At 47.4% G+C, this 14,975-nt stretch overlaps 2 protein-coding genes across 15 annotated transcripts in view; one reads left to right on the top strand and one right to left on the bottom strand.

Annotated features, from left to right (window-relative positions):
- The window catches only part of GOLGA2 (golgin A2), a 19,927-nt gene extending 17,254 nt beyond the window's left edge, over positions 1 to 2,673 (top strand). For all 8 annotated transcript variants that reach the window (XM_080355640.1, XM_080355641.1, XM_080355643.1 and 5 more), the window contains 5 exons: positions 140 to 207; positions 771 to 873; positions 1,127 to 1,233; positions 1,413 to 1,581; positions 1,685 to 2,673. In XM_080355640.1, coding sequence (XP_080211766.1) covers positions 140 to 207; positions 771 to 873; positions 1,127 to 1,233; positions 1,413 to 1,581; positions 1,685 to 1,935 — 698 coding nt within the window. In that variant the 3' untranslated portion in view covers positions 1,936 to 2,673. The remainder of the gene's footprint in view (positions 1 to 139; positions 208 to 770; positions 874 to 1,126; positions 1,234 to 1,412; positions 1,582 to 1,684) is intronic.
- Positions 2,674 to 5,265: 2,592 nt separating this feature from the next.
- DNM1 (dynamin 1) overlaps positions 5,266 to 14,975 on the bottom strand; it is a gene marked incomplete at both ends in the record, with an annotated part of 61,526 nt that continues 51,816 nt past the window's right edge. For 3 of the 7 annotated variants that reach the window (XM_080356044.1, XM_080356043.1, XM_080356041.1), the window contains 3 exons: positions 6,615 to 6,687; positions 14,019 to 14,237; positions 14,602 to 14,843. In XM_080356044.1, coding sequence (XP_080212170.1) covers positions 6,615 to 6,687; positions 14,019 to 14,237; positions 14,602 to 14,843 — 534 coding nt within the window. Of the gene's footprint in view, positions 5,327 to 6,614; positions 6,688 to 10,781; positions 10,804 to 14,018; positions 14,238 to 14,601; positions 14,844 to 14,975 lie in introns of those variants that run through there. The other 4 variants (XM_080356047.1, XM_080356046.1, XM_080356045.1 and 1 more) reach the window with 3 other exon arrangements.

Here is a 14,975-nt window from a genome sequence, read left to right on the forward strand (position 1 = left end):
ACTTTGGTGCAGTTTGGGGACAGTGTGACTTTGGGGTCACGCCTTGGCCAGCTGCACTGGTCTCCCTGAAACAGAGCTACAGGTTCTGTGAGTGCATCGTGCCCAAGGAGCAACTGTAAATGACACATGTCCCTTCCAGGTTCCACTGTGGATACTGTTCCAGTGGAGGTTCATGAGGCTTTGAAAACTGCCATGGAGAAACTACAGGTAAGCAAAGAATCTCCTTTCAGTCCCGCTGCTCTGCCTGACTTTACCTTGTCAGACTAACAGACAGATTGTAGGGGAATAAGTAGCAGATGTTCCATAATAGTAAGTACTTCCTAAAAAGCCTATCTCTGCATGTCTGGGCACAGTAAATCTTGCAGCAGTAACTCCCCGTGCACCCCTGTCACAGACTCTGAGTATAAGGGTCTGACACTGAGCTGGGGTGTTTTTCTAAAGAAATAGCTGAAAAACAGACTGAATATCCTGACCCTGCTGGGATGAACAGTCTTGGAGCTGAGCATGACCAGAGCTGTGCTGTCCTAGCACCGAGAAGGTTAAAAAGCAGTTTATCTGCCCTTCTGCTTCCCAAAATGCAGATAAGACTTTTTACACCTTCTCTAGGTTGCTCCTCTGTTCCTTGTTAGGAGTGAATTGGAGACAAGTTGTGAAGGCAGCAAGATTTGTTCCCCGGGCTCAGAGCAGTGTCAGTGGAGGGTGCTGTGTTTAACACGGGTGGTCTCTGTACATGAGCAGTTCAGATGATTGATGCCAATTTTTGTGTTCAGACCCGTTTCACAGAGCTGATGCATGAGAAGGCTGATCTGAAGGAACGGTTGGAAGAGTTAGAACATCGCTGCATACAGCTGTCTGGGGAGACGGACACCATTGGTACGTTCAGGCGACACCAGCACAAGCTAAAGCTTGCTCAGTGCATTATCCTTTGGGGAACAGAAGGTCTCCTACAGCTTTTGGTGCTGGAGCCCTCCAGCTACCAAGCAGTTCAGGTGTACTGCTACCTAACTAGCCAGATCTCCAGGCCAGGGTTGGATTTGCTGGATCCTCATGCCACATAGTTCTGTGCTCACCGTAAGGCGTGTAGCCCAATCTTGCTAACGCTCCTGATGCTTTTCTTGTATTCCAGGGGAATATATTGCCTTGTACCAGAGTCAAAGGGCTATCCTCAAACAGCGGCACCAGGAGAAGGAGGAGTATATCAGCAGGCTGGCTCAGGACAAGGAAGAGATGAAGGCAAGGAATCTTTTCTCTAGTACTCCAAGCAGGGCAGGCCAGGGGAGCACTGGCACAGCCCAAACCTTCATGTGTTGTTCTTCTGCTAACTTTACTTGAAATTTGCTAATTTTGTAACTGCAAACTGTCATGTTCTGTTTGTGTGTGTGGCTCATAGGCTTTCCTTTACTTTGGTGCAGGTGAAACTACTGGAACTACAGGATTTAGTGATGCGTCTGGTCAGGGAAAGAAATGAATGGTACAGCAAGTGTGTAGCAGCTGCTCAAAACCCAGAAGTGTTGGCATCCCAGAATGAAAGTGTCCTTGCAGTGGAGAGGCGCATTGAACTGAATGCTACAGATGGAGAAGGTAAGCGCAGCCTGGACAAGTTCTGTACAACAGAGGAATCGGAGGTCTTGCTGTTGTGTGGGGATGGGAAGTCACCTGCCTGCCTTGTCTGTGTTCCTCGCAGGGTTACGAGAAGTGAATTTATCCAATGAAGCAGAACAAGAGGCTGCTGTTCTTCGCCAATCCGGTTTCTCCCCTATTGACGGTAAAGCTGCTCAGCCAAGCCAAGTGGACCCCACAGAAAAGCAAATAATGCAGCTTCTCAGAGAAATGCAGAACCCTCAGGAGAGGCTGGGCCCCCTGCTGGAAAACCCCTGCATTCCCTTCTTCTACCGTGCTGATGAGAACGATGAGATCAAAATCATGGTAGTTTAAGGGGCACTAAGTCTTATTTACAGCAATTTTCTATAAGCCTGAAAAGACTTAACTGACTCGTACGTGCCCATACCTCTGCTGAGTGCCCTTGGTCATAACAGATTTTTAAAGACATGCGAAAAGACGGATTGCACAGATGGAATTTGAGCATCAGACCTCATCCTCCCTTTCTCTTCTTTCTTCTGGTACTTGGTGTGCTTGGAGTGCAGGCAGACTTGAACTAACCCTGGGAGGCAGCTGCTGCTGGCGCTTCACCTGGGCCAGGTGATTTCATGACTTTGTGCAAAATGACTTTAATCCCTTGTCCCAGATTTGCTGCCAGCAGTGGTTCTGATCCATCACTATGACTCTCATCAGCCTGCTCCCTTCCAGGGCTCCCAAAGTAACTAACTTATTCTGGTAACAGACTCTTTGGACTCTAAACAGGTTTGGTTTATTTCATACTACGCATCTTTAAACTTCCCACTTTGTTCTGCAGCCTGACTCTTGCTACCTTATCCAAAACCAGCCTTGTTGGTTGTAAACAGCTGAGCTGGGCAGCACTACAGCCCCATTTATTCTTGTTGCTGGGGAAGGGACTGAGGGTGGCCTTTGGAGGCTTTTTGGTTACTTGACAAAGCTTTATGTGATTCTTGGGAGTGGGGTGGAACTGTAACTGCACTTTGAAGGATGTGTTTCACTTGTATGTGTCTGAAGGTTTTATTTATTTTAAAAAAATGGGAGAAATAAGTAAAAGGAAACCACTTAATAAACATGCTTTGTTTTGAATTTCTGGACTCCAGGGGTTCTAGTTCTCTGTCACTTAAATTTCCATGAAGTAATAAATCCCTCGGGTGTGCAAGTGGTGCAGTGACCTGCATGTGGAGATCCTGCGACAAAACCTGCATTTCAGGCAAGAAGTGCCTGTTCTTACAGTGGTTGGTGTCAGCAATGGAGCTTTCAGGAGAACCACAAGGGAGGTTAAGGGACCTGACCATCACAACTGTGTGACTGAACGCAGGAAAACAGCATCAGGTTTGGGGGTTGTCAACAACAAAGAGAGAAACTACTCATTTCTTCTGTATCTAGGTTGGTTGAGCTTTACAGCAGAAGCAGATGAAGTGTGGGGTTTTTGTTTTGTACAGTTCATCTTGATGTTTCCATATACAACTGAAAAAAGCATTCACAGAACAACCCCTGCCCTCCTGGAACCCACCAGGGAAGATGGAAGCTGGTTTTTGAACTCCATTCATCTGAATGGCATTCATGGTGTCCTGTACTGGCACAACACAAGTGACACAGGGTTTGTGTACATAGTGTATCTGTGTAAAATGCTGTATATTCCTTGAAGAGAGACAAAGCCTTTTCCAGAGTTTACACCATAAACCTGTATCATAATTAAGGGGGGCAGGGCTGTGATTTAATACAGAGCATTATTATAAATGGACAATATTTATTGGATGTTCTGCTCTAGTACTGTGAAGGAGACAAGACCAGTGAAGGTCTGTGGTCTGTTGCAGAGGTGACTTAATACTGTTACAGATTTTCTTTCTGAATAAACTCATTCAGATGGGTACTGACTAGATGTATTTCTTCTGCAGAGAGCACCTTGAAATTTGGCCAGAAAAGTGACAAACAAATGGTGTTTCACACCTAGAGTCCAGGTTCAGATTAGTTTTTTACCCAGTGTTTCCCTAACCCCACCTTTACTGGAGGGAGCTGAGAGCAGGAGCTGCTGTTGAGCTGACACACAATCGCTTTAAACTGGAACAGATTAGAGGTTTCGAGTTCTGTAAATAATGCTCTAAAACCTACTTGAAAAAAATAGATAGTTCTGCCTTCAAAAATATTCTTTAAGAACAACCCTATATATAACACCAGGGACAAAGGGAACAGTTCCAAGCAAGGAGTAAAAAAAGAGGACAGGGTAGGGCAAGCAATGGTCGATGGTTATCGCCTCAGTTGCACAAGTTACAACCCATAGAAACAGGCAAGACAGAGATCACCAGAACACATGCAGGAAGGAATCACTAGAGATCTGCTCCATTCACTCAACCCTCACCACTATCTACCATGAATCAGATGCTGGAAGTTTTCAGCCTATTAAAGATTCCAAAAGTACCACAGGCACATCACTCAGGGCTAAATCAGGCACCAATATCACAGTGATTTAAGTCAGGAAGCCCGGTGCTCCTAGTCTCTCCCTGCACAGGGGCTGAAGGAATCAGTTGCAATTGTTGGGACAACAGTGTGAAATTCAGGAATTACAAATAAATGTGGTTGTCACTGTGAGAAGCAGTGACCATGGTCCATGACCCACCACACTGTTTTGGCACAGAAACAGTAGGAACAGGTTTACCCCATTTATACCAGGGCAGAGATCCCACTTCAGCCTAAAAGCAACTTCCAAGTAGGAGCTGGCCACGTGTTAGACTGCACTTCAGCCACTGCTCGTGTGTTCCACCAACACCTGGGCAAAAATACCTGTTTAAGAACCAAGCGATTCTGCGTGCAAATCTCCCACCTTCGCTGTGTTGTCACTGAAGCACCTCCATGCGTTTTCCTTACAATGGAGGGAGTTAAACTTGCACGTCCCACAAGCTGTTTGGTTCTGCTGCAGCTGCCCGTGCAGATCTGCTCCACCTTCCCTGCCAGTGACAGCACCTGCTTGCATGTACAGCTTTTTAAGCACTACATGACAAAAAGATTAGGTTATAAATTAAACACAGCTTGAAAATCACTCAGAGAAAGAGCAAGAGAAAGAGATGGTTTTATTCTAGCCATGGAGGCCTTCATTATACAGAAATGATAGTTTATTTCATCCAATAAACAAGAGTGACAGGTAGATCACAAACTGCATCACAGCTACTACCAGCACTGAGACAGTTCACCCACAGGGCTGGGGTAATACAACAACCCAACTGCACACAGCAGAGAATTTAACAACCAGCTCAAGAACTCAGCATCAGGATTTGGTTAATTTTTTGGATGTGTGTGTGTATATATATATATATATGTATATAGATTTTTTTTTTCCCCTACTTAAGTATTTCCTAAAATCCACATGGAAGCACAAATGGCTTTAAACACCTGGACATATATAGATTTTTTTTTCATCTTATATATATATTTATAGATATTTATAACAGTAACGATATGTTTCTCATTACTACAATATACTCATTTAAGCAGCCAGGAAGAAAGAAAAACAACCAAAGAGTTTCACTACAGTCACATCCGATACGTGTGTGTCACAAAGTACAAACAGAACAAGCCATGTGTGACATTCGAGAGAGACCATTCCGGGACAGAACAGCTAAGAGGCAGGCAAAGAGTCTCAGAGGGAGCAGCCTACATGTCAAATGGTGGTTTTGGGCTCTCGGGGCGGGAGGGACTGGCCTTACCCGGCCGGCTGGAGGTTAAAGACAAGAAAAACAGAGGGAAAAGGAAAAGGGGGAAGGGAAAGAAAAGGGGGAGAAGCAGTAAAAGAATTGTTAAAATACAGAAAGGAAAAATACACTAGCATCAGAACAACAGAGGATCCGCGACCAAAATTAAGAGCAATAGCACTGAAATAACTTAAATGTGAATGAGGGCCGGTTGAAAGCCCACAACACAGGTGGCTCATTTAGCTCTGGTAGAGACATGACATCTGAGATGCATAGGGTTGATATATTTTTAATTCTCAAGTCTTTTTCTTTTAATACATGTAGCATGAAAAGTAAAACCCAAACCTTAAGATGATGATATGCGATCAACAACGGTTACAAGTTTCCCCAAACACGTACCATTCACATGCAAGAAGAAAAAGGCTACGGAAGAAGTCACCACAGTACCCAAAAAACACGGAAAGATGTGCTCATTCAAAGCAGAAAGATTTTGTTCAACAAAAACATCACGCAGCAAACTCCCTGAAAACATTTGGTTGTCCGTTTGCAAGGGGGGAGCAGCATCTCTATTCCCCACTCCCTGCTGGGTTCAGGAAGTCAGCCAAAAGCTGAGGATGCGGGACAAGGGCTGGCAGGAGCCAGTGTGTCCCCAATGTGTCCCCAGTGTGTCCCCAGCTCTTTCGGGAGGTCCGTGTGCCCCCTGCATGGAGCGTGCGCTACCTCAGACTTCACTCTGTGCCGATCCATCGGGTTCCCCCCTTCTCCACCTCCCTGCCTCACATTGATATAAGGTTGATTGCACTGTTCCCAACATGATATTTTTTTGCACCTTAGTCAAAACTAATACACAGGACACTGAATCTGTTCCTAACGGTGGTTTTGAGAGTATTTTTCTTCTAAGTCACGCTTTTGTCGTCTTAACTACGAGAAAAGAAAATAGCTACAGATCAGTCCTAGGTGCTACAGCTAACGGACGCAGGCAGGACACTTATCCAGGCTAGACCAGGTGGGATAACTGGACGGACAGACGCCACTCGGACTTAGGGACGTCCCTGCGGCTGGTCTCTCCGAGGAGCCTGTGTACTCCAGGGATCCGTGCCACTGAATGAAGGCTACTCTACGCTCACAAAGCAATACGGGACGCACGAGTGAAGACGAAGAGCTCGATCACTAGGCTAGTGCTTTACGACACAGCAGGGAGGGGTGGCGGGAGACGTGGGATGGATGAGCAGTGACTGTGGCTGCGGGAGGGAGGGAGGGATGGGAAGCCGCCAGCACGGCACTCGTCGCCAGCTGTTCTACAGCCTCGAGTTATAAATCTAAGAGGGACGGTTCAGCCGGTCGGATTATGGTGGGTCGAGTAGGTGAGGCGGGGCCCCTTCTGCTGTGAAAAAGCAGAAAACAAACAGAAAAACAAAAACAAGAGAACACACACTGTGGTTAGCACAGCAATCGCAGTCACAATCACACATGCTTCTCCACCTCACCTGAGTCAGCAAGAGAATAAAACTCGAGGCACAAACTACCAGAGCACAGCTCCGCAAAGAATTACAGGTTGACGTGGCCTCGCGCCGGCCATTCTGCACAGTGCGGGGCAGCAGCGCGGCAACTCGGTTCCACTTTCCCGCTGAAATTTGGAAGCACAGGGTTTTATTGCCAGCAAGCACGCTGGCTCTGGAGCGAGAGTTGAGAAGCATGGACACAGTGAGCTCCTGGTTGAAGCACATGACAGTCACACAGCATGGATGGGCCCTGGGACGCGCTGCTGGCCGGGGTTTGGGGAGCACCACCTTCTCCTGCCCTCCAGGCCACCGCAGGCCTGGGGTTCCTCACTCCAACACACAGTTCTGACCTCTGCTGTCAGGGGCAAGCTTGCTGCTTTCAGTTCTCCAGTTCTGGTGCTCAACAAATGCAGTTTCTATTCCAATAAAGTCAACTTTGGCCATTGCTGCTCCATTCTGTTTAAAGCTCTTTCCCTGATACTTTGTCCAGGTAAGTGGGCAGCAACTTAAGTGTTTGTCCTCTGCATGGATTAAGTGTTCCAGGATGATCATTCCTGACTGGGGAAAAACAAAACTCCAGAGAAGACAAGACAGCACCCCTGCTGTCTCAACTCCTTACTTATAAGATCCCTTCAGACTCAGGCTACAGGCTCTAAGATGTCCACAAATAAAATGTTCTTTATCAGTGATTCTGACCTATGTTTTCCTTTCAAAGCACACTCCCTGCAGTGTCTGCAACCTAAACAGCATCATCACTGTGTATCATTATGATAACCACATTGTTCCGTACCAAGCCAGAGTACAGTCCAAGCTGCCTGAAATGCAAAGAGCAAACCCAACAGCACGCAGACCAACTAGAGAGGAAGCATTTGCATTGATCATATGGAATCAGGTGTCACAGAATTAATGCCTGAGCAATTCTGCACAGACAAGCTTTAATTTAGATTACAGAGAATCAACTGACTGCCAGAAACAAAGGCCCTACCCTAATGCAGAGGGGAGGAAGGGTAGAGGACAATACTTGCACCAGTACAGTCTTCCAAATAGAGAAGTCCTGTTTTGTGCTGACTGCAGGTCTATAATCATGCTGGTACCTGAGCAGAGATACTCTCATAAATCAGGGCAAGCTCCCTCATCTCAGCAAAGGAGCCACATTAACTCTACACTCCTGGTTGCTGGGCCTCCACAGAATTTATTTCTTCATATCTATTAAGCCCCAGATCTCATAACAATTACAACCACTTGCTTCTTGCCTTGGGAAATGATACATAAAAAAGCTTCAGATGTGAGAACATTTCCCAAGTGTTACTTCCTTGACTGAAAATGTCAATGGGAACTGCAAGACCCCACTGTCAGCACACCAGTCAAGTTGCTGCTCCTGTACAGCAAATACTGATGGGATTGAGCTAACCTGGAAATTACACCACCTTGGATGCTGAAATAACACCATCTCCCAGAAGCAACACTTGCAATGAGATGCTACAGATGAAGAATCTGTGACCCTGAGCTTCATGACATGTGGGATCTGTGCATTATCTCTAAGGGGTGCTCGTGGTGTAAGTGCAGCCAGAACCACCATTCCATGGCTCCTGCTGTCATTGGAGCAGTAATAGCACTTCAATTGAAACCTTATAAGATATCACCTTAACCTTTAGTGAGATGCTGCTGCACTGTCACATGTTAGAAGGCATTTTGTTGAGGAGCTTTTTGCATTTCAGGAGTTTGGACAGGTTGTCCTAACAGCCTCATTGGATTTACATGAAAAGGATGCTTGAAGTCACTAGACGATGTAATGTGTTCTGGCAAGAGATGCCACTTGACCCTGTCAGAATAAACAGGGCTGAAAGCACAAATCATCTTCAGGTAGATGGGTTTCTTTTTTGTAATGTACTATGAGTGGCTTTTGCAGACACTTATTTCTCTCGATGCTCAGGAACATTTCAGGGGTAGGGGCTGTCACTTTTTAAAGTTACAGGTGTTGTGTCTGCTCAGGGTTTCTGGAGACACCTGCAGAAGTGGCTGAGAACTATTTCCCAGCACAGAAGGGGACAGAAGTGTCTCAGGCAACATTTACCCCCAAGATGCTGCTTCAGTCTGTCTCTCTGCCTTGCGAATTGAGCCCTTTCACATCACTGAGAAGACACTTCCCTCTGTCAGGACAAGGAACAACGTCCTGTGTCCAGTACTTGGGCAGTAAGACCCGAGTCCTGGCAGGAGCCAAGGAAACCAGTTGCAGTGACTGTCATGGCTTTGGAGCCTTTTGATCCATACCCAGACAACACTGAGCTAGTCACATCTTGAAAGCTGTGGGCTAACAGTTCTGCTGATAATGACCTAACAGAGGTGGTAAAACATTACATTCATTCCCTCGGGCTGCAAAAGGTTTTAGGTGGGATTTTTTGGGTTATCTGTCTTTTTTGGTGGTGTTTTGGTTTTTAATTTTTATTTTCTTGGTGCTCTTTATGCCAGGTTAAAACGCCCCATAACAGCGAGTCCCAGAACGAAGTACAGACAACAGCAAGCCTGTTTCCTGAGCTTGGTCACCAAGTGCACATTCCTAGGGCTGCCAGGGATGTCTGCAGCAGGAAGGGTGTTGGAGGAAACCACTGATCGCTCCAACAGCTCTACAGGGTGTCAGGGAGGAGGGCTGAGGGATGATGTCCTCAAAGATGTCAATCACTGCACAATCACCACATTGGTTTGATGGGATGTGGCACCTCTCCCTGCAGCTACATGCAGGGGTAACAGACCATCTGGTGCGAGATGGGGGCTCCCTGTGAACCCCCAGCCCTGGAACAGGGGTTTGAGCTTCTGCTGATCCTATTAAGAAAGGACTTTAGCACACACTCCCCCTCAAGTTCTCTCTGCCACAACCAGCAGCAAGGCAATCTAAAGGAGCTCTCAGTCAGACCCTTCATTTCAATGCACAATATCTACAGAGAGAGGGAGAATGGCCCCAAAACCCCACACCTGCTCTGCCCTCTCTACCCATTTGTCAATAAGGGCTGGAGGTCCCCAGAAAAAAGAATTTGGGGAATTTGGTAAATCTCCCTCTTTACACCCCCACTCCCAGCATTACCAGAACAAGGAAGAGTTGCTGGGCCAGCACTGTTCACATGAGCCCTCCCCAGCACCTGCTGGGCACATACAACAGTACAAAATGCAGGGACAGATAGGAAAGGGAAACAGGCAGGAGCTCAGGTCAGTGTTTAGGGGGATATAGGGATCACTAAACCCTTCCTCAAACAGGCCAGAAGGCAGAGGAGAGAGGGCAGTTTGAACAGAAGCATAAAGTCACCTAGAAGGTAAAAGGGTCAAGTGGAGAACAAGCAGAGGGAGTTTGCTTCTAACCATGATGATGGGACACAAGGATAACAGGGAACATTCAATGTCAGAGTTACCCTGCACTCAGACATGGAAGTCCTGATACTAACAACCCAAACTCCTCCTGCCTTCCATGAGCACTGGGACACAGTGAGGATGGGACACTTCTCCAGCCAGACATTGGAATATAAGAAGAGGAGTCTGAACTAACAGCTCCCCAAGTCTCTACCTTGATCCTAGCAGAGCTGACAAACCAAATCAAAACAGAGTCCATTCAGCTGATCTCCCAGTCAGTGTGGATAATAAGCCAAATGAAAGACAGTTTAGACCTTGATGCCAGAGCTCATTCCCCCATCCCACCTCCTCTACTGGAAGCAGAGAAAGGGTCCTCCAGTAACCTTAGGTCAGGTACTGAGGCTTTCCCAGCTCCTGCAGCTCAAGCAGCTGCTCTGTCTCTGATCAGCCAGATTTTCTGTTCAAGACTCCTTCCTTTATGAGATCCTGGCAGAAGTGGTTCATCGGACAAGGGACTCCGCTACTAACACAAGAACTAGGCAGCAGAGGTGAGCTGCAGAGCAAAGTGATGGAGGATGGGGACACAACGACTCATGCATCGCAGGGAGAGTGCAAAACGTACCGTGGCTGCCAGTCCTCAGGGGTCACTGATAGTGATTCTGAAAGACAACACGAGATCAACATGGCAGTTCAGACAGTTCAAGGCAGAGGCCACACAGACTGTCGGGAAGGTGGAACAGAGACACGCACACTTGCACAGACACACATTTGCATGTTCCCCTCCAGAACACAGCACAAGGAGCGTGCGCCGCTGGGCAGGGCTGCACTGCAGCGGGTAGGACTCCGCACACGCAGTCACAGCCTCATCTTTGCACACATTGGAACCCCAGGTGCACACACAGCTGCGTCAAAAGCCATTTTTATGTGTTTACATACCTGCTGGCCATTGCTCACCCACCCACACATCCAGGCTGACATTCATACCCGTTCAACCAGCGCTATATCTGTCTCAGCACCACCAGCTGGGCACAGGGGGTCTGACTTGTCTCTCATTCAGGATTCCTATCTTCTGACCATACTAAGTGCTGGAGTTGAAGCAAACAGGCCCAGGAAAGAGGGAGATAACACACAGTCCTGACCACTACCCAAAAAGAGAAGCAACAGGTGAAACATTCTGAAGGCCACAAATCATGAGACAAGCTACTGTGACCTCTTGAATAATTCAAGTCAAAGCTGTGTGAAGTTATGTTTACAGTGATGCTGATCACTTGCATCTTTTTCCTGATATGTACCAAATGGAGAAACCCATTAATGCCTTGAACAGGTTTGTGGGGCTTTTTCCCAATGGTTAAGTCATCCTCACTTAAGCTTTCTTATTTCTCTTTTGATATTGCCTGAGTAGTTTCACCTACCGTTTCTATCACACTATTTTAAACTGAAGAGCCTAAATACCTGGATAAGTACCTTCACAGTTTTCTTTCCCAGAGCAAATCCTCCCACATAGCTCCAAGAGGCATATAGTCTGAGTGCAGTCCTTTGGCACACAGAATAGGACCTTATACTATTTGTAACCTTCAGCTCCCAAAAGTATATATTTGGCAATACAGACTTCCACAGTAGACTGAATAAATGCCAAGTAGAGGCAGGATGGTAAGTCTCGTATCAATTGTACTTAATTATATGCAGGAAAACCTCCCTGCATAAGAAAATGGAGGTAAAATGGTAAAATGGTGTTTATACGTGAAAGCATGTGTCTGTACAATTACGTTTATGAGAAAGAAGTGGAGCAACACTCATTTGAGTTCATCATCCATAAAACACATGTGCACACAAACTGGAGGCACAAACATACCAAACTCATACACGGGTATCAGTGTGTGTACACACACAATGTACACCAAGCCATCACCACACATTTCCAGTTCACTATGTAACACCAACTCCTATAGCAAAGCCCATTCATGCCATACACAAGAGCTTTGTTCCTCTCTCTCTCGCACACACACACACAAATAGTGTAGCCTGGTTAGCAAGGGAAAAGATGCGTATTAAAAAAAGCAACAATGGAGATGGCATTCGTTCACCCATGGCAGAAGGACCCGAGTCCAAGTGCTAGCAGGGAACATTCTTATTCTATATACAGGAGAGGAAGAGAGGGAGTCCCTTGTCATTGGAAATTCTCCATTCATCAGTGAACTCAAATGACAAGCTGGTATCAGGATCCGGAGGAGTCTATGAACAACTGGAAGAATCAGAGAGGGGGGGATCAGAGAATGAGCATCACTTCACAGCTTCTGGAATTACATTCTCAACTCCAGATCAGGGCAGTCAGTAGCATGCAATCCAACCTACCATCTCTCCCTTCTAAAGCAAGGGATTGCTCAGTTAAGTATGAAACACTTCCTTCTACCCCAGTGCTGTTCCCTACCTTCCCCTAAACCCTTCTACCTCATGCAAAAGGCAGAAAAAGCCATTACAATAGGCTATGATGGATTTCTTCAAAAAAGGCCAATTCATTTCAGCCCATTTGGGGAATCCTATCATGATCAGGTATATAGAATATTTTTCATGAGTGAAGAAATGAAACTGAGTGAAAGAAGATGGAGACAGAGAAGTATACTAAAAACAAAACCACAAAGTAACAGTATATGGAAAAGCAGGTTCACAACAAGAAGCAAGAGCCAAACTACACAGTAAAAGCGTGCTGACATCCAGGGGTGCCACCAGCAGGACTGCGGTCCCTGGGGCAACACTGAAGCATGTGTGCACAAGTTACTGTGGGAGCTGCATCAAGGTGGACAGGGAGGACTGGGGCAGAGGCACCAAGAAAGTAAAAGCATTTGCACACACCAGAGTCAGAAAGTGGTCTATAATCTCTTTGGACTCATCCATCTCTGGGCTGGATACAGCCCGGCAGAGAAAATTTCCCCTCCAAACGGGCAGCACCAAGTATGAGCTGGGGCACTGACTGAACCGCCTCCATGTACCATCACCACCCAGTGACCGGCTGGGTGCTTCACAGAACATGGCAAAGCTTCAGACACGTGCCACCAGCACCCACTGGAGCGGAGCTATTTTCCACGAGGGAAGTGTTCCCCCTGGCACATCACTGGGGAGTTCCTGATTATAGTCATTCTTTACCATTACCTTCAGGGAAACCAAGTACCAAACATAAGTGTTGCTGCTTGCAGACAGCCTCCTAAGTCCTGTTCAGGAACATGTGCTCAGCTGCACAGGGGATAATACCTTATTACTGTTTGAAGTGACTGAACAGGAAAATAATTAAGTTTCTTAACAGGAAAGCAAAGCTGTGTGATTTGAACCCTCTAGACTGGAAAGTGTTCAAGTTGATTACAGAAGCAACAAAAATGCCTCAAAAATCCATTTCCCTGCCAGTGACACTGCAATATTCTCCGAGCCAAAGAGCATCTGAACAGCTCAGGTGAAGGTCTGTCCAACTCACCTTGAACTCTGGGCCAGGATAAAAGGGGCAACTTCAGACTTTGGGGAGCTCTACACAGAGGGGAACTGTCACTCCAGTCCTGTGATTTTTCTGGTGACTACCTCCTACTTGTGAGTGCAGGCATTGGTATGATTGCTTTATTAAAGCCCTCAGGTCCACTTTCCCCATCCTTTGCACAGGGGTTTGTGCAGAGAAGCAGCTGCCCCTCCGTCCCCAAGAGCTGCCTTGGCATCGCCTCATCTGTACAACAAAATCTCAGTGGACAACTATGCTCCTGCCTATTGTCCCAGTTCAAATACCCGAAGACTGTATCTACACCATGCACTCCATTCTTCTACGGCCCAGGCAGGCTAAGTGCTACTCAAAAATTGGACATATCCCACCTGCATGGAGCAGCATCTCAGGACTTACCTGGGGACACCAGGAGGAGCACGATTAGGCCGAGAAGGAACCTGAGGGGGTGGCCCGAAGGGATCAGGAGAGGCACCTGGCCTGGAGGGCACAGGGGGGGCACCACCCAGCGTGGACCCACCAGCAGGAGGTGGCCCAGGAGCTGGGCCTCGAGACCCAGGTCTGGTGGGCGGAACAGCGGGAGCTCTCCTCTGCGGCGTGGGGCTGGATGTGGGAGACCTGGCAAACAAACAGAGAAATTCAACTGCAACGACAGGCCTGGGATCCCTGAGTCACCATCATGTCCCACAACACCTCACACACCACTCTTTGGCTTTAAATGGCCACACCAGGCTTCAGGTTGCCTTCAAAGCTACTTCAGGCTGCAGCTAAACTAAGGGTTTAGAAGCCACCACATCCTCTGTAAAGCCCTACTGACTTTCAAAGCCTCCCGACACAGAGACCCAGAACTCTTCGTCCACAGGGAGAAGAGGGGCAGAGGAGGACTCCCTGTCTCAGGAGGAGGCCCCAGCTCCTCCGCTCCTCCTGCCACTCGAGAGGCATCAGGCAGGTCTGCGGGGCTCTGCCCCTGAGCCTCTGGTACCTGCGTCCAGACGGTACGCTCTGCACCTGCAGCCAAGAGTCGTCCACCGGTGGGGGCATGGGGGTGCTGATGGTGCTGGTGTTGATGTCCCCAATGATGTTGAGGGCCTCCTTCAGGGCATGGTACATGCGCAGCATTTCGTCACGTCGCTGGGCCTGCTCTGCCGATTCCTCCATCAGCGTGTTTTGGTCACCGCAGGAGTACAGGTTTGCCAGTAGCTCCGAATGGATAAAGTCCTTGGTCTGTAAAGGAGCACAAAGGAATCAGTTTCCACCACCTTCCCCAAAACACTGCGTCCTGTCCCACCGCTTCCTCCCTCTCTCCAAGCTGCCTTCAGTTTTTCTTCATTCCTTCTCTCCCTATTTTCCCCCTTC

The sequence above is a fragment of the Nesoenas mayeri genome (genome assembly GCF_963082525.1).
Source record: "Nesoenas mayeri genome assembly, chromosome: 18".
Taxonomy (NCBI): Eukaryota; Metazoa; Chordata; class Aves; order Columbiformes; family Columbidae; genus Nesoenas; species Nesoenas mayeri.